Genomic DNA, 22,171 nt, shown 5'->3' on the forward strand with positions numbered 1-22,171 from the left:
CAAAACTGCCCTGAAGGCATTCGGAGCCAGAAAAAAAAAAAAAAAAAAAGAAAAGAAAAAAGAAAAAAATAGGCACTCTCACACACTATGGTGGAGACACACACTTGTAGGTTAGTACAGCCACTTTGGGCAACAGTTCGCCAGATCTTCAAAACTTAAACAAAGCCAGGTATTTCTATTCCCAAAGGGAGCTAAAAACTTTATGTTCACAAAATGTTCACAAAAACTTTAACATGGGCCAGGGAGATAGCTCGGGGACCCAACTTTGGTTCCCGGTACCACATACCATGCTGGCCCCAGAACCCCGGGCATGCCATGCTAGCCACTGAAACTGGTCATAATGGTGCACACCTGTAATTCCAGGGCTGAGGAGGCTGAGACAGGAGGATCACTATGAATCTGAGCTGCTTAGCGAAAGCCAAATAAATAAAAGATTTAAAAAAAAAAAGTTTAACATGGAGGCCTACAGCAACATTAATCTTAATATCTGAAGAAAACAACTCAAATGCATGCCAAGTGATAGATGGGTAAATAAAATACAGTATATTCATACAGCAGAATATGAGTCATCAAGAAAAAGAAATAAAGGCTCAGCAGATTATGTGCCTGCTTAGGCAAGCACAAGGACCCAGATTCAATCCCAGGCACCACCGTGCTATGCTAGCCCCATCCCTGAGCATGCTGAGTGAGCCACGAGCCCGAGTGTGGTCGCACACGTCTGTAATCCCAGCTCTGAGGAGGCTGAAAACAGGAGGATCACTATGAGTCAGAGCTGCCAGCGAGAGACTCTGTACCAAATATATTAAAACAAACAAAATAAGAAATAATATATGCAGCATATTATAATGCAGATAAAGCTTGAGACCATTATAATAAAAGAAGCCACTCACAAAAGGCCACAAATTGTCTGATCACAGTCATGTAAGTGTCCAGAATAAGCAAATCCACAGAGACAAAAAATAGGTAACCATAACTGTTGCCAAGGACCAAACAAAGGGAGAAAGTGGGGAGTAATTGCTACTGGATACAGTGTTTCTCTTGGGAGTGATGAAATGTTCTAAAAAACAAAATCAATTGTGACAGACATGTGAATGTAGAAATAGTAAAAAAAAAACCACTGATTCATACACTTTAAATGGGTGACTTGTGCAGTGTGTGAATCATTATTTCAAAAAGGTTGTTATAAAACTTAATAACAGACATAAGTGAACAACTTAAGGTGATAGAATTGTTCTGAAAAAGTACAGTGATGACTGTACAACTACAAATCAGCTAAAAAAAATCATCAAATTATATGGTTACGATGGCTAAATTATGTCTCAACAAAACTGCTACTAAGAGCCAGGTGTGGTGGCACACACCTGTAATCCCAGCACTTGGGAGGCTGAGGCAGAAGGATCATCGCAAGTTTGAGACCAGCATGGGCTACAAAGTGAGCTCAAGGCCTGCCTTAACTGCATAGTAAAACCCTGTCTCAAAAGACCACCAAGGTGCTGGGAGGTGGCTCAGTGGGATAAGCGCTTCCCTGGCAAGTGCAAGGGCCTGAGATGAATTCCCGGTTCTGCAAAAAAAAAAAAAAAAAAAAAAGACCACCAAAACAAAAACAAAAACTGGTATTACAAGAAATATTAAAGAAACGAAAAAATAATATGGAATAGGTAAGATATTTTAAAAGCTAACCAGGCTTGGTTGCCATTGCCTGTAATCCCAGCACCACAGAGACTGAGGCAGGAGGATCACCACAAGTTTGCAGTCAGCCAAGGCTAGGTAGTGATGCAAGGCCAGCCTGAACTACTTAGCAAGACCCTGTCTTAAAATAATAATAATTATACTAATTTTTTTAAAAAATAAAATAAAAGCTAACAGTGGTAGATAGGGTAATGGACACCTGTAATCCCAGCACTCCAAGAAGTTGAAGCAGGACCACTACCATAAATTCAAGGCCAGCCTGAGCTATATATAGCAAAACGCTGTATCAAAAAATAAAGCTATTGGGACCGGGAGATGGCTCAGTAGGATAAGCGCTTGACTGGCAAATGTCAAGGATCTGAGTTCAATCCCCGGTTCCGCAAAAATAAATAAATAAATAAATAAATAAATAAAGCTATTATAACTAATAGTATCTTAAGTAAATAGATTTGCCCCATACCCTCAGTCATTGCATTAACTGTGAATGTGCTAAATACTCTAATCATAAAGAAAGTTTGCTATGCTGCCTATTACAGAAGGCTAAAAGTAAAAGAATGGGAAATAATACACAGTGTAAACACACACCAAAGGAAAGGTGCTTTACATATTAAAATCAACAAGATCCAAGGCAAACAGTACTACCAAAGATAGATACTTTATGGGCCAGGGAGATAGCTCAGCAGCATATGCACCGGCCTGGCAAGCACAAGGTCCTGAGTTCGATCCCCAGTACCAAAAAAAAAAAAAAAAAGATACTTTTTAAGGACAAAAGTGTCAACTTGGATATTACAGTCCTAAATTTGAATATATATTGTAAAAGCTTCAACATATACAAACAAAAACTGAGATTTAAGAAGCCCATAATCATAGCAGGAGATTCTTATATCTCTTACAGAAACTGATACACATAGGCCAAAAGTTAATAAGATACAAAATATTAATGAGATATAGACTGTTTCAACACCTTTAAAAAATTAATATATACAACACATCTAATAACTGCACATTATTTACAAGAATATTTGCATAATGACCATTTGCTAGCAGAGCAAGCAAATGTAAATATATTTTAGTGAACTGAAATACAAACTACATTGTATAATCACAGTGCAGGTCCAGGGAGATAGCTCAGCAGAATAAGCACTTGTCTGGCAAGTGCAGGGTCCTGAGTTCAATCCCTGGTAATGCAAAAAAAAAAATCAGTGTAATAACCAAACTCAATAGGAAGATACCTGTAATGTCCTCACATTTGGAAATTAAGAAATGTACTTCTAAAAAATGTGCAGGTCAAACGGAAACCTAAATAGTGCCAGATGTGGCCCAGAGCTGTAATCCTAGCACTCGGGAGGCTGAGTCAGAAGAATCACTGAGTTCAAGGTCAGTGTAGGACACAGCGAGCTCAAGGACGTCAAAATCACATTATGAGACCCAAAAAGAAAAGTTGGTTTATTCGAAGGAACAGTTAATGCTTAACTTTTTTTTCCCTGAAAAAATTTTTGACCAATTTTGCATGCTTGTATCTCATAATCTGAACAATTAGTTTGTGGCTTTTTCTTTTTTTTAGTGGGGATTGCCTTTTTGAGATAGGATCTCACTATACAGTCCAGGCTGACCTTGAGCTTACTTTGTAGCCTAGGCTGGACTAGAACTCACAACAATCCTCCTGCCTCAGCCTCCCGAGTGCTGGGATTACAGGCATGTACCAGCCCATTCAGCACTGAACAACTACTCGGAAGCTAACAATAGGCAATATAACAACCATTATTGATTTTCCATAATCTTGTTTTAAAATTCTGTATGCTTTAATAGTATCTTAAATTTTATTATCTTTAAAATAAAAAAGAAAGAAATCTAAGTAGATATTTGAAAATTTCTTTAATGGAATGAAAATATTACATATCAAAATTCATGGGTTATAACTAAATTCATGCTTAGTGATATTACAAATCTGATTACCAAAACCTTACTGGGGGTCAGGGAGATAGCTCAGTAAAATAAGCACCTGCCTGGCAAGTGCAAAGTCCTCAGTTTAATCTCCGGTTCCACCAAAAAAACAAAAAATAACAAGAAAACCTCACCAAAAGAAGTTGTAGGCCAGTTTCATTCATGAATACAGAATGAAAAACATTATTAATTTAAAAATTATTGAGTCAAATTTAGTAACTTATCAAAATGGAATCTATCAGAAATTAGAAGTTAGTTTAATATTTGAAAAAATAGTTCAATGTAATTCACATTAACAACATAAAGAACTACATAAACATTTAAATTGATGCAGAAAAAGCTTTTTGATGTAATTCAATATCCATTCATGATAAAATCATTAATCCAAAAATGGGAATTTTTTTTAAATAAAGTGAGATTCTAATAATGTGTCTACAAAAAATCTACTGCAAATATCATACTTAATGGTAAAATGTTTAAGGCTTTTTCCCTTGTTGAATAGGAAGATGCTACCTTTATGCCTTAGGCTGCAGAGTAAGGGAAGATTAAAAAGAGATTAGGAAAAAATGAAAGGTTTATATTCAGGTAATGATACTCTACTACATACTTCAAAAGAGACTAAAGATAAATTATTAAACTATTGTTGGGAACCACGGAAGCTAGAAAATTGGTAAAATGTGTGTAAGCACGACTATGACTCAGTTTCTAAAGCAGACAAGTTACCTCAGTCCTGAGGTAAGCATCTTGACTATATTACAGATATATAAAAATCAATCCTGCTTTTCTATTAAAGCTATAGAATTAAAATACATAGTTTTCAAAGCACATCTACAAGAGATGGAACGAGGGGAGGGGAGAGTGGAAGGGGTGTAAAAAGAATTAAGGTGTGCTATTTACAGGTACCAGTCCTCATAATGAACATAATCATTATGTACTGAAAATATGTATTGAGAACAATAAAAATTTAAAAGAATTGTAAAAATGTACATGCTGATTGTAACATGTACATGAAAGGCAAGGTGACTAAGAAAACCTAAGACTATTGTGTACACACCACCCCAAAACACACAGAAAATAAGACAGTGTTAATACCAGACCAAAGATAAATAAACCAGCAAAACATCAGACATCAAACGGAACCCTGAACACATACTTGATTGGTAACAAAGGTGTACTACAGAGTCTAGTGGGTGCTTTGCAATGAATAATGATGGGTCAAGCTGGTGTCTATGTGGAAAACTTCACAACATACTCTAAAATCAATTCTCAGGAGGATGTACTATATATCTAACATAAAAGGCAAATCAATAAAGCTTCTAAAGTTACACAGAATATCTTTGTGCTCATAGAAGACGAAAACACTAACTATAAAGAAAAAGTGATCTAATCAATTGCATTTTTCTGAGACAGAGTTTTTGGCTATGCAGTTCAGACTGGTCTTGAATTCACAATGATCCTCCTGCCTCAGCCTTCTGGGTTTTGGGACTACAGGCATGTGCACATCCAGCTTGTAATAAAAATTAAGCACTTCTGTTTATCAAAAGATCTTACACAATAAAAAGGCAAAAGAATGAGAGAAAACATTTTCAAAATATCAAAAAGAGGGCCAGCAAGATAGCTCAGCCAGATTAAGCACCTTAGGCAAGCACAGGGACAGGGGTTCAATGCCCCACCACAGGCTGGGCCAGCCCCACCCTGGGGTGCCCTGAGCCCGCCACCAAATCTGAGTGTGGTGATGCATACCTGTAATCCCAGTGCTGGGGAGGCTAAAAAAGGAAGATCACTGTGAGTCCAACCTGCAAGGTGAGACCCTGTACCAACTACATTAAAATAAAATAAAATTTTTAAAAATTCAAAAAGGGTTCACTCGTTTCAAGAAAATGTGAAAAACTTAAAATATAATATAATATTATATATATATATATCATTAAGTTTAAAACAAAAAGGCAATATAAAAGAAAACTGTACAAAAGATATGAACCCACAGAGAGGAGGTCCAAATGGCCAATAAACCTCCGAAAAGGTGCTCAACCTCATTAAGTCATCAAAAGCACACATACTTTATACCTCAAATGTACCAATAAACTTAATTTTTTTAAAAAAAGGAACACATACTGAAACCCTACTAATACATTATTACCTGCAAGAAACACTGAACTTAAAAACAACACCGTGGTGAGCTAGAACATGGACCTCGCATACACAGCATGTGGAAGTATAATTAGTACAATCACTTGGCAGATTTTCAGTAAAAGCTACTTATGCTGAGCCTATGGAAATCCTATAAGCCAGCAATTCTAATTCTGCTTCTAAGTACCTCCTGCAAAGGGCCAGCCAAATAGCTCAGCGGATTAAAGCAACTGCAAGCAGGTGCAGGGGCCCAGGGCTCAATCCCCAGGGCCTGCCTTGCCGGCCCGGCCCTGCCCCGCCTCCCCAGTCCCCCTCCCTACCCCACTTCCCACCCACCCCACGCATGATGAGATAGCAGTTGAGACTGGGCGTGGCGGCGTGCGCCTCTTGGGAGGCTGTAAACAGGTGGATCACTGAGAGTTCAATCTATTATTGAGACCTTGAACACCCTGTAACAGACCTTTCTCTAAAAATAAAATAAATAAATAAATAAATAAATAAATAAATAAATAAACTGCAGTGAGACCCTGTACACCCTATCCTAAATATAAAAAAGTAACTCCCCCCAATTATACAAATATATATAAAAGATGTGAAAAGGAATGCTCGGGAATGTTCATGACAATGTTGCTGATTAACAGTCCAAGACTAGAATGATTCCAAACACTTCTCAAAAGTAGACTGCATTATGATCCAGTAATGAAACAGAATACAACAGCCCCTCGCTTGCTGCTGAGGTTATTGTTCCTGACACCCCCGCAATAAGTGACCATCAGCGAAGTAGCAATATTGTACTTATTCTAGTATTTATATATATATTTTAAGGCTTTATAAACCTTTCCCTAACTTATAAACTTTTCCCACACTTTTAAAAACACTTCTAATGTTCTTAACCATTTTCTAAACTCATAAACCTACCTAATTTTAACAAAATGTGTACACTTACAGTAACAAAATCACATGATATAGCGAAAACTCCGCGATAAATAATTTAGATTAATATTTTTTGAAAACTCACACAACAGTGAGTCTGCCAAAGTTGGACCACGAAATAGCAAGGGACAACTAGAGTACGTTACAATGAAAATGAATGACTTATAGCTATGTCAACTTCAAGGAAAATCTAACAACTTGGAGCAAAAGAATGTACTTGTTTAAAATGACTGGTACAGGCTGGCAGCACCGCTGTATAGTGGGAGCGAAACCATGCCTGCCTTGGCCCAGCTACCACTGAGGTCTCCACCAGTGTCAGTTCCACGCATCCACGAGCATGGGGAACATCTTTACAAACCTGTTCAAGGGCCTTCTAAGCAAAGAAGAAATGCATATTCTCATAGTGGGCGTAGATGCTGTCGGAAAGATGCCAATTCTTTATAAACTGAAACTTGGTGATTGCAACCACTATTCCTACCATAGGTTTCAATGCAGAGACTGTCGAATACAAGAACATCAGCTTGAGGCCAGGGACACAGCTCAGCGGCATAAGCGCCTGCCTGGCAAGTGTAAGGTGCCGAGTTCAATCCCTGGTACCACAAAAAATAAATAAACAAAAAAACAAGAACATCAGCTTTCCCATGTGGGATATGGGTGGCCAGAACAAGATCCTGCCACTGTGGTACCACTGCTTCCAGAACACCCAAGACTTGATCTTTGTGGTGGACAGCAATGGTAAGAGCATGTGAACGAGGCCCATGAGAAGCTCATGAAGACGCTGGCTGAGGAAGAGCTCGGGGACGCCACCCTCCTCCTGGCTGCCAATAAGCAGGGCCTTCCCAATGCCATGAATGCAGCTGAAATCACAGACAGACTGGGGCTGCACTTTCTACATCACAGGAACTGGTACATTCAGGCCACCTGTGCCCCCACCAGTGGGTATGGCTCTACAAAGGACTAGGCTGGCTAGCCCATCAGCTATGGAACAGAAGTGAACCAGAACCCCCCTTACCCTCACTTCCTCCTTCTCCGCCCTCCGCTTTCCTCTCATGTGGCAAATGTTGTGACTCTGTGGTCCTGAGTGCCAGCAGCTGTCTCCATGGGTTGGTCACAGTGTGCACGCATCGTGACGTACATGCGCAGATGCAACCTGCAGCCAGGTTTTTATGTAAACAGTTTCTGTTTCCACTAAGGCAGTTTCTGGTACTCCTGTGCAATATTACTCAGCTTTTTTATTGTGAAGCATTTTTTTTTTTGGGGGGGGGAGGCTGAGGCTGCCTTAAAGGCAGGTGTGGTGTGGCATGTGGACCTGGGGATCAAACCCACAAGCCTGACTGGGTTTGCCCATGTAGGCGCTTCAACAACTGAGCTAACCAGCAAGCTCCCTTCAGCTTTTTTATTGTTTTAAAAAAAAAAAAAAAAAAAAGGAAAAAAAAATCGCCTCACTATTAGTACTGGGAAGGGATTTGGGTGCATGGGCACCTGGCCTCCAGGAGCCACTGAGCTGTAGATTGGTGTCAGGATCCATTTGGTGGCTGTTTTTTAACCCAAACTCTGTGCATTTTCAAAAAGTTAAAAATTACAAGGTGAGAACACTTGAACACACAGAAGGGAGACAATTCCTAGTGCAGTTCGGCCTGAACGCCAGTCATCAGATCAGCTGTTCGTCTGGGAACTCCAGAAGTGACGAACAAATGCCATCCACTGCGTGGTCACAGTCGAGACCCTGCGGCCAATCTGTCTTCGTGTCACCTACATTCCATGGCATTGTGCTTGTACTCATGTTCACACAGCCACCTTGGGGTAGCAGGGAGGTTTGAGGGGTGCAGGGCCCGCCCTCCCTCTCCATCAGTGTGCAGCTGGAGTGGCAGCTCCTGTTCCCAGTGCCCACTCTTTGGGACACATTGGGCCAAAGTCTGGGCCTCATCAGCAGGAGTGTGTGTAAGCTGGGTCAGTTGGTCCACTCCAGATCACAGTCCCGGAGCACCCCCACCTCTACATGTGAAGTAGCTTCCTCCTTCAGCCTGCAAGAGTTCAAGTTTTGTTTTTTGTTTTTTTTTTTTGCAGTACCAGAGATTGAACTCAGGACCCTGCACTTGCCAGGCAAGCATTTATTCTACTGAGCTATCTCCCTAGCCCCAAGGGTTCAATTTGACATCAGAAAAGATGACCTCTACTTTTTTCTTTTATATTCTGATAAAACTGAAGAAAGTGGAGCTGTTAAATTTACCTTGAGAAACTTCAGATTGGTTTATTTGATGTCGTGGAAACTCTTACCGCTTTCAATACGTGATCAGTAATAAACTGTTTTGTATACTTGTTTTCAGTTTTCATTTTGACAAGCACTGTAATTATAGCTATTAGAATAAAGTGTCTTAACTTTTCAAAAAAGTGTTTAAAAAAGTAAAGGTACTGGTACAAAAAATATAAATAAATAAAAGAAATAGCAATGGTGCAATACTATTTAAAGTTTAATGGGAGGGGCCAGGGAGATAGCTCAGTGGCTTATGTGCCTACCTGGTAAGCGCAAAGTCCTGAGTTCAATCCCCAATACCTCAAAAATAAATAAAATAAAATTTAATAAGAAAGAACTTCCATAATGCATTTATATCTTCGATCTTTATTCTTAGAGTATTATTAAATTTGTTTTTCTTTTCTTACACATAAAAAAAGAAGTAACTTCCAATTCATAATTCTATAACTAGCTAAACTAAATATACAAGTATCAGAATAAAAGACATTTTCAGATATGCCAGGTGTCATGATTTGTGTCTAGATGTCAGTGCAAAGCTTCATGCAGTCACAAGGGACAGGTTTTTCAAAGCTGGGTGAATCCAGAGTGTGCAATGCTGGGGCTAAGGGTGCTGAGATTAAGGGTGAGTGATTGCTACATCACTGATTGGACTGGTGCCACCCTAATCCTAGCAGTCCAGGTAAGATAAAAGGGGCAGAAAAGAGGCTAAGAATCCTCTCCCTCTCCTTCCCCTACCCCCAGCACTTCTTCTATCTTCTGCTATCCCCCTTGGCCATGCCACCCTGCCTTGGTGCCAGCCAATTATGGGCTGGAACCACTACAACTCTGAGCTAAATAAACCTTTCCTTCTTTAACTTTGAATATTTTGTCTCAGCAAGAGAAAAGTAACTAAGACACCAAGGTTTTACAAAATTATCTCGCATGTACTCTTTCTTGAGGAAGCACTAGATAGAGCACATGCTCCAAGAAAAAAGACACATGATTTAGAGAACAGTGTTTAAAGCATGAAAAAACAAAATATGTTGGATTTAAAGTTGCAAGAATTGCGGGGCACAAGTACCACACACCTGTCACCCCAGCACTCAGGAGGCTGGGACAGGAGCATTGCTTCAAGTTTGAGGCCAGCATGGACTACACAGTAAGATCCTGGCTCAAAAAACTAAAAATAATAAGATAAATAATTAAAGTTCCAAGAATGTACATGTATAGTAGCAGTTTTAGAATGCTAGTAAGGATGAATGAAAGACTTCTTTTAAAAGGAAAGGGCGGGGGATGTAGCTCAGCAGCACAACACCTGACTGGCAACTGTAAGGCCTTAAATTGAATTGCTGGTATCAAATTTTTAAAACAAATTTTTAAATAGGACTGGCCAAGTAGCTCAGCAGATTAAAGTGCCTGCAAGCAGGCTTAGGGGCTGGTGGTTCAATCCCCAGGCCCTGCCATGCCGGCCCCGCCCCCAGGGAACACTGAGACGGCAGTTGAGACTGGGCAAGGTGGTGTGTGCCTGTAATCCCCAGCACTTGGAAGGCTGTAAACAGGAGAATCACTATGAGTCCGATCTAGCAGTGAGATCCTAAACACCCTGCAAACCCTAAAATACAAAAACAAACAAACAAAAAACTACATAGCTGGGCTGGTGAGATGGTTCAGTGGTCTAAAAGCACCTACTTAGAACAAGCTAAGCTAAGCAAAGCACAGGGACCGCGGTTCAATCCCCCAGCACCACATGCCAGCCAGCCCCGCCCCCTGGTAGGCTGAGCTGGCCACACACACACAAAATAAATAAATAAATAAATAAATATTAAAAAAAAAAAAACCTACATAGCTGTATGCTAAAAAGGGTGACATCCAACTAGAGACGTAGCTTAGCAGCAGACACCATCTTACCATACCTAAGGCTTTGGTTCAATCAGTGCCAAAAGAACCAAAACCCCTACATTTTACTCAGCTGTCAGTTTGGAAATGATATGCCTCTTGAGGCTCATGTACTGAGGGCAGCAGTTTTCAGAACTGGGCTTTGGGGAAATGACTGATTCACAGGGCTCTAACTTCACCAAGTAGATTAATCCACTCATGAGTCTACAGCTCAGTGGATTTATTTACTGGAGGTAGGGTCTCAGAGTACAAATCGGGTCACTGAGGGTATGGATTTGAAGGTCTTATTTTATTCCTGGCCCATTTCTTTCCTCTTTCTTTTTTTTTTTTTTTTTTTTTGAAAGAGAGTATTTAGTTCAGTCTGCCACCTGTCACTGGCCTTGAACTCACTACATAGCCCAGGCTGCCCACACTCACAGTAACCCTCCTGCCTCAGCTTCCTAAGTACTGCCATTACAGCTGTGTGCCACCACACTCAGCCCCTTCCTATGTCAGCTTCTCTGCTGCCAGGAGGTGGGCAGCTTTCCTCTGTTACAGCCTTTGGCCTCCGGGCAGGGACACAACCCTGAATGGCCTGGGCATTCACAAAGATAAGAAGACAAAAGCTGGGCTGGGTGGTTGCTGGTCTGCCTGATGGGCAGGACTAACACAACACAACAAAATGATCCTTTATTTTTTTATTTTTATTTTTTTTGGTGGAACCGGGGATTGAACTCAGTCCTTTGAGCTTGCCAGGGAAGCACTTATTCCACTGAGCCATCTCCCCAGCTTTATTTATACTTTTGCAAAGTTAGTAACAAGTGACACAAGGTTGTCTAGTGACTAACAGCTGACCTTAACCAGACAGGATGTTTATCCCAGGACCAAGGTAGCTTGTTTGCTTTAGGCACTGAGGCCCAGACCCTCCTACATACATTTGATCAATTTCCTAGCTTCCTCAGCTCCCAACAGAAACTGCACCAAACTAGTCTTTTCTCCTTTACTGGGTTGTTGTCAGGTTTGTAGTCACAGTGATGGCATGCAAATCCACCTCAAAAAGGGGGTGGTAGGCCATGCACTGTTCCACCTTATACTGCTCACAGTTTCTAATAAGGCCTTTCCGATGGCACAAATAAAATGAGCAAGATTGTTTTTAAAGCTAAAATTAAATATTATACAAACCAATATAATCCTGCTGTACACAATAATTTTATCGTCCGCATGATGTAACCACTTAATATCAACATTCAAAGCTGTGACATGGCTACATCGGGGTAGAGACACAAGGTAGCACAATGTGTTGTGAATTATGTTCTGATATTTGACATGAGAAAGAAATAGACATCAGCAAATTGAAACATCAACAAATCTAAGCCTGTTGTTAGAAATACGGTTCTCTGGTTTCCTAGGTGCTTCTTGGGAGTACAGACCAAGGGCACAGGGCAAGGTTGTTTTGTTACAACTCATGAAACTCAAGAGATGAGGCTGCACATGGTAGTGCACACCTATAATCCCAGCACTCAGGAGGCTGAGGCAGGAGGACTGCTGTTCACTACCAGCCTTGGCTACATAGTGAGTTCAAGAGTAGCCTGAATTACAGAGTGAGACCCTAACTCAAAAAGTAAATAAATAGGGCTGGCGAGATGGCTCAGTGGTCTAAAGTACCTACTTGGAACAAGCTTGGCAAAGCACAGGGACTGCGGTTCGATCCCCCAGCACCACATGCCAGCCAGCCCCGCCCCCTGGTGGGCTGAACTGGCCACACACACACACACACACACAATAAATAAATAAATGTTTAAAAAAAAAAAGTAAATAAATAAATAAAAATAAACAAAACTCAGAGATCAGATCATAGCCCAATATTCAACCTCACAAGGAATTTGTTACTACTTCTCCATTGTGTTTACAAAGCCCTTACTCCCATTTAAAAATAAGCCTTTGGATTTTGCTCTCCTTGCGAACAGCTGCGCAATGTAATGAAAGGGCTGCCATCCGACGACTTCCCAGCTAAGCTACTGGCAGGGTTCTGCTCCTGGAGTGCTTGTGGTCGGACAGTTTACAGCAGGAATAATCTCTTACTTCAAGTAAGCTATCAACCTGTTTAGCCACTGTTACATTTCTAGACATTTAGTTTTCACTGATTTACATTGTCTTTACTGCTTTCTTTAAATAATTAAAGGCTAAATTTCCCATAAAGAAAATGCATCTTTCTTGTTTAAGCGTAAGTATAAAATATCTACTGACACAAAATATCAAACAAAGTGCAAGGATTACTAATGATTAAATACATTAGGTAATTCCAAAAACAAATGTTAACCGCTGAATAGTTATATCCATTTTAATCGTGCTTATATTGTTTTGATAAAATTGAAGTGAATTTTAGGGTCTATGAGTACAAAGACTTCCTGGGGAAATCAACAGATTTTATGTGAGACTTTATTCTATACAAGAGTTTTTCAATATCAAATTAACTTTGACAGGAAAGAGATTTATTTGATATAAATTCCTAAGTTTCACAAACATTAATCCTCAGAATAAGGCTAAAGAAACAAATGTCTATTAAAATTTAAAAAGTGGAGCTGGAGGTGTAGCTCAACAGGTGTTTGCCTAGCTGATGCCAGGCGATGGGTTTGACCCCAGGCACAGCACACACACACAGCAAATGACGCTCGGGTGAATTGAGATATGCCAGTAATCATAAAGGACACAATGGCTTACATTTGGGAAACAGGAAGGAGATTCTATAAGCCAGCCTCTCACCAGACTACCTAAATGATGGGTATCTGGGGATGACCCACAGGGCCCAGGGTTACCTAAGCTAATGATGGTAACTCTACAGGCTGTTTAGATAGCTGAAAGCTCTAGGTTGCTATCACTGACCTCATCTATCCTTTGCCTCAAACCCACTGACTATTGTGTGATCACGATATGGAATCCAGATTTGATTCTAACTACAACTGGATGTGGTTGGAGAGTTTTAATAAAGCAAGGGACTTTTTTAATGCATTTGGTACAGAATATCACCACACAGCTTGAACTCGTAGTGATCCTCCTATTTTCAGTCTCCCCAGTGCTGAGATTACAGGTGTGCACCACCACACCTGGACTCCAGGACTTGGCAGGCTCAGCGCCCAGGGGCAGGGCCAAGCACACCCAGGGGCGGGGTCGGCACAGCATGTGGTCTCCAGGATCCAACCCTGGTCCCTGCGCTAGCCTAAGTAGGCACTTAGATCACTGAGCTATCTTGCCAGCCCTAAACCGGGGATTTATAAGACCTGATTTGCTTTAAGGATCAAAGGTGCCATGAGGAAGAAAGGGCTTGGTAAACTCCTAACCTGTGAAGCATGCTGCTGGCAAATTTTATTACCCTGACAGAGGGCAGGACCAAAGGGCAGGAAGGCAAACTAAAATCCAAGTAGGAGAGGCCCATGCTAAACCAGGGAGGCCTTAGTCCTCTCTGCAGCTTTCCTTATATATATTTATAGTTAGGGAAGATGAAATTTTATGGAAGAGGAATTAAGATTTTGACTTTGAACATTTTTAAGTTTAGGTTGTCCATTAGATGTCTAGATGGAAATGCTCAGCAGGTAGCTGGATACACAGTACCTACCCACCTGGAGCTATAGGGAGAAATCAGGACTAGAAATGCAGATAAGACCCATAATAACACAGAGTAGTTATTAGTAACAGTCCAAGCCAACCTTTATAGCATAGTTACTATATTTCAGTTACCATTTGAAGTGTTTTATATGCATAAACCCACTTGGCCTTCATCACAACTTTAGGGGGTTAGGTTCTATGATTATCCCTATTGTACCAATGAAGAAACTGAGGCATAAGGAAATAAGTAACTTGCCTAAAGACACAGAGCAAGTATGTATCAGATTCAGCTTTTAAACTTTAGGTAGTCTGACTCTGGAACTCTTCAAAGCTGAGACTGATGGAGAGTGAGCAGAGACAGAATCAAGGATACAGCATTTCATTTCATTTTCCTGAGTTCTATCAAGTGCCTGGCAAGGTTTCAGGCTCTGCACATACATATGTGCTGCACTGGCCAAACTTTTTAAACATATGATTTTTTAAAACCTTCCATAATAGATAACCTTTTTTTTTTTTTTTTTCCCCAGAACCAGGGATTGAACTCAGGCCCTTGTGCTTGCCAGGGAAGCGCTTATTCTACTAAGCCATCTCCCCAGTCCTATAGATAACAATTTTGGAGGTAGGAATTGAGACAGGATCTCACCATGTAGTTCAGGCTCACCGTAAGCTCACTATGTAACCCAGGCTGGCCTCAAACTTGTGACACTCCACTTGCCTCAGCCTCCTAAATGGCTGGGACTACTGATGTGTGCCACCACACCTGGCTTTTATTGTCATTTAAGAAATAAGGAGACAGGCTCAAATAGATTAACTCAACTTAGGTCCTTCAGCCAGGAAGGGACAGAACTAGGATTCCATTCAGATCCATCTTAGTACAAAACTGATAGTCTTCAAGAAAATTCCATCACATACTACAACACAGAGGAACCTTGAGGACATTATTCTAAGTAAAATACACCAATCACTATAGACAAATATTGCACGACTCCACTTATGAGATTATTATCTAAAACAGTGAAACTCACAGAAACAGAAGGTTGGATGGAAAGGGCTGAGGGTGGGGAAAATGAGTTGTTCATGGGTATACAATTTCAGGTTTGCAAGAGGAAAGAGTTCTGGAGATCTGTTATACAACACGAATATACTTAACACTATTGAAATGTACACTTGTAAATAGCTAGGATGAAAAACTTCATTATATATATTCTACAAGAATTTCAATTTTTTTTTTAAAAAAAAGCTACTTTTGGGAGAAGAAAGGGGGACGTAAAAAGAATTAACATGTGTTCTATAACACGTGTTCTATATGTGTGCAACTCTCCCAGGACAAATGCAATCATCAGGTACTACAAAATGTACTAATATAAATGTAAAAAACAAAAAGCTTTCCTACATGTCATTAACAGGCATGTTTACTGTGCAATGGAAAGATTGGTGAGCTAATAATTTATTCTGCAGCATTTAAGAGGGGCAAACGAGGGTGGAGTAAGAACATATCAAAGAGGGCCAGCCACATAGCTCAGCGGATTAAAGCACCTGCAAGTAGGTGCAGGGCCTGGGGCTTTGATCCCCGGGCCTGCCGCTGAGCCAGCCTGGACCCCGGGGTGTACTGAGATGGCAGCTGAGACTGGGCGTGGTAGCACTTGCTTGTAATCCCAGCTTTTGGGAGGCTGTAAACAGGCAGATCACTATGAGTCTGATTTGGTAGTGAGACCCTGAATACACTGTAACCCCTTCCCTAAAATACAAAAAAAAAAGAAGAAGAAGAACAGTTCGAAGAGAGTAATACAGAAAGGAAACACAAAAGACGGTCTCCATTTATCCTCACCGTATCTCTGGGTAGGGGCTTGTACTTCAGTTACTGTTCCCACACCACATGCACCCATCAGTTACCATGATAACTAGCCTACACAAGTCTCATATTTTCCAGCAGTGTTCTAATCTGGTGAGCTCCTGAAAATTCCTCCCATCCTAAATCTTTCAGCACTAGAAACAAATAAGATTTTCCTAACTGCCTCATTCATCAGGCTACAAAACTTTTTGAGGCAGGGTCTAGCTGTGTGGTCCCAGCTGGCCTGGAACTCAAGGCGATGCTCCTGCCTCATCCTCCTGAGTGCTGCGACAGCAGGTGTGTGCCACTACGCTTGGCCAGAAAAACCTTCTACTTTTTGTTTTTAGAACATACATTATCTGGATCTCTGTTTGAGATCATATGACCTAACCTTCTGATCCTTAGTTTCCTCATTTATGTTGAGAGAATTAAAGATACTGTACATTTTGCATGATGCTTGATCTAAATGGGCTAGGGATGTAGCTCAGTGTTAAAATGTCTGCCCAATATGTACAAGTTCCTGGTTCAATCCCCAGGACCAGAAACAAAACAACAAACCAAAGTACATGCTCACTTAAGAAAGGTGAGTCAGGGCTGGAGAGATAGCTCAGCGGACTAAACACCTGCTTAGGGAAGCGTAGGGACCAGGTTTCAATCCCCATTCCTGGCACCACCTGCCACACCAGTCCCACCCCCCAGGCGTGCTGAGCCAGCCATCTGGGCATGGTGGTGCATGCCTGTAATCCCAGCGCTAGGAAAACTGAAAATAGGAGGATCACTAGGAATTCAAAGGCACGTAGTCAGACTCTATATCAAATACATTTAAGAAAAGATAAAGAAAGGTTAGTCAGTCCCTTTTCTGCCTGTCCTCACATGCCCAGCTTGCTAATGTGTTCCAGCTTGGAGGACACAGCAGATATTTCCAGGATCTTCTTTAGGCAAATAGGAATTCACGAGGGAAAAAAAAAGTAACTCATTTATGGCTGTCTGTGTCCAGGACAACCACTCCTTTATGTGCACCCTTTATTTTTTCCTTTTCAAGACAGGGTCTGGAGCCTGGTGTGGTGGCACACACTTATAATACCAGCACTTAGGAGATTGATGCAGGAGGAATGTTGCAAGTTTGAGGCCAGCCTAGGCTACAAAGTGAGCTCAAGGCCAGCCTTAACTACCTGGTGAAACCCTGTCTCAAAAAGACCATAAATAAGTAGCCATTGTTAAAAAAAAAAAAAAAAAAAAAGACAAGGATCTCACCACTTCAAGGCCAGCCTTGAACCTGCTACGTGACCCAGGTTAGTGTGGAACTTGAAATGCTCTTGCCTCAGCCTCTCAAATGTTGGGATAACTGATGCAGGCCACCTGGCTTAGCTTAGTCCACCTTCCAATGGCTCCAAAGTAAATTTAAATGTATAAAGGCAAAAAAAAAAAAAAAAAAAGTATAAAGGCATACTGTGAAAAATCTCACTCCCATTCTATCCTCCTTATGCCCAATTTCAAATCCTCTCCCACCCACCACTTTATTAAGTTTCTTGTTTATCCTTGAAAACTTTACAGAAAAGCTTTCTTTAAATGGAACTGTTTTACAGGTGTTTGCAGGTACGTTCTGGGACCACGGGTCCTGAGAGGAGCGCAAGAAGGCCAGGTCTTATCCATCATGCTTTACCTTCAAGTAATGTCCCTCACTCATCCAAAAAGACAGTAACCACACATGGGGTACCTATTACAAGCCAGACATTAAGTATAACATTACCTGATTACCCTTCTGTCCTTACTAGGTAGCAGAAATGCAGTGACAGCTAAACCAGCTGTTTCCTTTGGTCTTCATAACAACTTTAAAAGGTAGGTTCTAATTCTCATCCTCATCTTACAAATGAGGAAACAGGCACAGAAAGGTAACTTGCCCAAGCAGGACAGAAAGCAGCGCTTGGAGCCCAGGCCTGAGTTGCGTCTCGCTCTGAACCATGACGCTCTCCACGGGCAAACCTGAGTCTGCGTCCGTGGGAGTCAGACTAACGTGGAAGACAGGCGAGAAGGGCAGACAACAAAGAAATAACGTGATTACAGACGAAGAAAGTATTGGGAACGAAACAAATTCGGGGCTCTGGCGGAGTAACAACGGGGACCTACTTTGGAAAGAGGTAAAGAGCAACGTCAAGGTAAGGCCTCTGAGCAAATGACATTTACGACAGGCCTGGGAACCGTTTGGGGGCTGCAGTGAAGACCCTCGCTCAATTCACAGGACAGAAACTCATTCACAGGGGAGAAACCTATAGTAAATTAAGCAAACTCGCCAAGGTCCCCCAGACGTGCGTACGTGGCGCAGGGAACGGAGGATCCGAAAACTGGGCCCACGGCTCGTACACGCCATCGGTGCCCGCAGCAGCCAGCCCCGCTCGGCCTGACCCAGGCCTCCAGCCGGCCACTGCCCCCCGCCCCGCCGCGACTGACAGCGTCCGTACGGCCCACAGGGAGTCCCCGCGGCTGGCCCCGAAAGTCTGGCCCGCCCCACGGCGGCCTGGAAAGGCCTCTACCCGGCCCCCAGCCAGCTCCCGCCTGGTCCGCCCCACCCCGCCCCTCCGGGCCGGCCTTGTACCTGCACTGCACGGATCAGGCCCCGGCCGGTCAGCTGGCCCTGCCGCAGCTGCAGCAGAATGTTCCCCGGCCGCGGCCGGCCGCCCCACCCGCCCCACGCTGCCACTGTTGCTACCGATCGTCTCCCTCGGCAGACCCCTGCCGCCGCCGCCGCCGCCATGTCTCCTCCAACAAACAGGAAGCAAACGGCTCCGGACCGCATAAATTTCTACGGGGCGGCGGAGGGCTCGCCACAGCGCCCCCAGCGGGCTGACAGCGGAGACACAAGCCACGTGGCAGGGACGGGCGCGCCCCAGGGGTGCTGGGAAATGTAGTCTCGCTTTGCCGGGGGACAGGTGACGTAGAGGTAAGGGGTTTGCTGCACCACCTGTTTTCCTGGCCACCAGGACCAGCATTTCTGCGAGGTCCGTCCAAGTCAAACGCAAGTCCCTGAGTGTGCAATGTGGCATTTCGCACCCATTTGGGAAGGCTGCAGCCAACTAGCCAGTAAGCGTCCCAGGCTCCAGGCCAAAAGTTAAGCCTTGGAGACTGATTCTTGCCTGCTTCTCAATGCTCCGAATTTGCTGTGAGTCTTAACCATGTCACTGTTTTCTTCCTCCGTGCCTCAGTTTTCTCATTACTCTATTCTATCGTTATTTCCTGGGAGCCAGACTTAGTCAATCAAGGTTCCTAAAGGACCTTCTGTGCCCCTGTACCAAAAGGTCCTCCTTGGGGTGGGGAAATGCAGCGGTGAGCAGAATGACCAAGGATCCTGATTTTTTTTTTTTTTAAAGCAAGGTCTCGTTATGCAGTCCAGGCTGGACTTGAGCTCACTTTGTTGCCCAAGCTGGTCTCAAACGATCCTCTTGCCTCAGCTTCCTGAGGAATGTGCTGCCATGTCGAGGTAATTCTGTTACAGAATGCAGGTTACATGCAAAAGTGTAACACAATCCATGCACAAACAAATATCCAATAACAAGCTGGATAAGGCAGGCGACAGTGATAGAGACCAGCAACCAGCAGTGCAGATAGACAGCATCCAGCATTACCTGGTGTCATTCAGTGGCATCAGGACTGCTAGCAGAGCAGCATTTTGCAGATTTGTGACTTCTATCTGAATTGATCAAAAGAACCCTCAACTGTGGCTGGCGTGATAGTTTAGTGGACTAAAGTGCCTGCTTAGACAAACTTAGGCAAGAGCAGGGACTGAGATTCGATCCCCAGCACCACATGCTGCATCAGTGCTGCCGCCAGGGCAGGCTAAGCTGGCCACAGAGTCCAGGGGTAGTGGTGCACACCTGTAATCCCAGCACTGGGGAGGCTGAAAGCAGGAGGATCACCATGAGTCCAAGCTGCGTAGTGAGACCCTATAATAACCAAATATATTTTTTTAAAAAACTCAATTACACTGGGATCATAGGTATATAAAGGCATGTTGAGACTGGAGTTACCATCTTCACGTCCCATGTCAAAGGTGAATGTCTTAGTTACTTTTCTTGTTGCTGAAACAAAATACCCAACAACCAAAGTTAGAGGAAAAAAAGTTTATTTAGCTCACAGTTTGTAGAGGTTTCAGTCCATAATCAGCTGGCTCCAAGGCAGAGTGGCATCTGGCAGAGGGACAACAGTCCATGGTGGATGAGGCATGATGGCTCAGGCCTGTAATTCCAGCACTTGAAAGGCTGAGGCAAGAGGATTGCTGCAAGTTTGCTGCCAGCCACATAGTGAGTTCAAGGTCAACCTGAACAATACAGTGACATAGTGAGTCTTTGTCTCAAAAAAAAAAAAAAAAAAAAGGTGTTGGAGGGGGATGGCTCAGCAGTCTAAGCACCTGCCTAACAAGTGCAAGGACCCTAGTTTGATCCCCAGTTCCACATGCCATGCTGACCCTGGGCCCCAGGCACACAGTGCCAGCCCTGAAACCAGACATGGTGGTGCACGCCTGTAATCCCAGAGCTGGGGAAGCTGAGACAGAGGATCACTGTGAGTCTGAACTGCATAGTGAGACCCTGCGTATTTGATTACCTTCTTTAATCAAATAAATAAACAAACAACAGCTCATGGAGGTAGAAGAAAAGGAACAAGCAAGAGACAAGACTTTTCTATCTCATATTTTGTGTGCAGTCTACCCACCCTAGGGCAGGTGTATCCCTCACACTCTCAATCCCAGCATTGGACAATGAGTCAATCAACAACTCTAGATTCATCCACCTCTAAAAAGCCACCCCATGACTGGATTAGACTTTAGGGGGACATCCAGTCATAAACCATAACATTGGGCTTTCTACTGATCTCCTCCAGATTGTTTCTGGATCATCTGGCTTGTCAAAAACAAAAAATCTGGGTTGTACTAAATTCATCAATTCAGAAATCTGAATGTGCCAAATAAAATTCTGTGATCCTACAGGAGAGAGAACAGAAATAGACAAATGTGTACATGAAAGTTTAGCATGTGGTAGAGGAGATATTTCAAATCAATGAGAAAATAATATAAATAATGTTAGGTCTGAACTTTATATCAATAGCTTGCTTTCTCATCCTACATCTGTGCTCAAAGACAGCTCTTCCTTGAACTCTGAAATAAAGTAGCATTTCTTACATTCTTCATCTTATTACCTTCTTTAAACAATAGTGCTTGAGTGCCTGGGAAGATAGCTCAGTAGAATAAGTGCTTGCCTGGCAAGTGCAAGGCCCTGTGTTCAATCCCTAGTACCACAAAAATAAATAAATTAATTAAATTAAATAAAAATAGTGCTTGTCTCCATTTGACTCTACTTGATTGCTCTCCTCACCCTTCCCACTGGCTGCAGGGTGATTTTGATCCGTCTTATTCTTTCCTGAACCCATCCAATACCCAGAACAATAAGTGCTACATAATGGATATAAAGTATTTATTGATGGGATTAAGGAACTAATAAAGGTATGTATACAGAATTATATAAAAAAAAAAAAGGGCCAGTGAGATAGCTCAGTGGACTAAGTGCCTGCTTAGGCAAACCCAAGGACCAGGATTCAATCCCTGGCACTGCTGCTGTGCTGGCCCCACCCCCGGGTGCACTGAGCTGGCACTGAGTCCAGGCGTGGGTACACCTATAATCCCAGCTCTGGGAAGGCTGAAAACAGGAGGCTCACTATGACTCCGAGCTGCATAGTGAAACCCTCTACAAAATGCATTAAAAAGAAAAAAAAAAAGAACTATAGGAGCTGGCCAAATAGCTAGGCAGATTAAAGCAGGGGTCAGAGGTTGGATCCCCAGGTCTGCCATACCAGCCCCACCCCTGTGGTGTGCTGAGACAGCAATTGAGACTGGGTGTGGTGGTGCGTTGCCTGAACACTCTGTAGGCCCCTTCCCTAAAAAATAG

General features: G+C 42.5%; 1 protein-coding gene across 2 annotated transcripts in view; it reads right to left on the reverse strand.

The window, feature by feature from the left end:
• Window positions 1-19,064, reverse strand: part of Trpc4ap (transient receptor potential cation channel subfamily C member 4 associated protein) — a 99,503-nt gene extending 80,439 nt beyond the window's left edge. For both annotated transcript variants that reach the window (XM_004630843.2, XM_004630842.2), the window contains exon 1: window positions 18,832-19,064. In XM_004630843.2, the coding sequence (XP_004630900.1) occupies window positions 18,832-19,032 (201 nt within the window). In that variant the 5' untranslated portion in view covers window positions 19,033-19,064. The remainder of the gene's footprint in view (window positions 1-18,831) is intronic.
• Window positions 19,065-22,171: the final 3,107 nt, after the last annotated feature.

The sequence above is a fragment of the Octodon degus genome, unplaced genomic scaffold, assembly GCF_000260255.1.
Source record: "Octodon degus isolate 3935 unplaced genomic scaffold, OctDeg1.0 scaffold00037, whole genome shotgun sequence".
Taxonomy (NCBI): Eukaryota; Metazoa; Chordata; class Mammalia; order Rodentia; family Octodontidae; genus Octodon; species Octodon degus.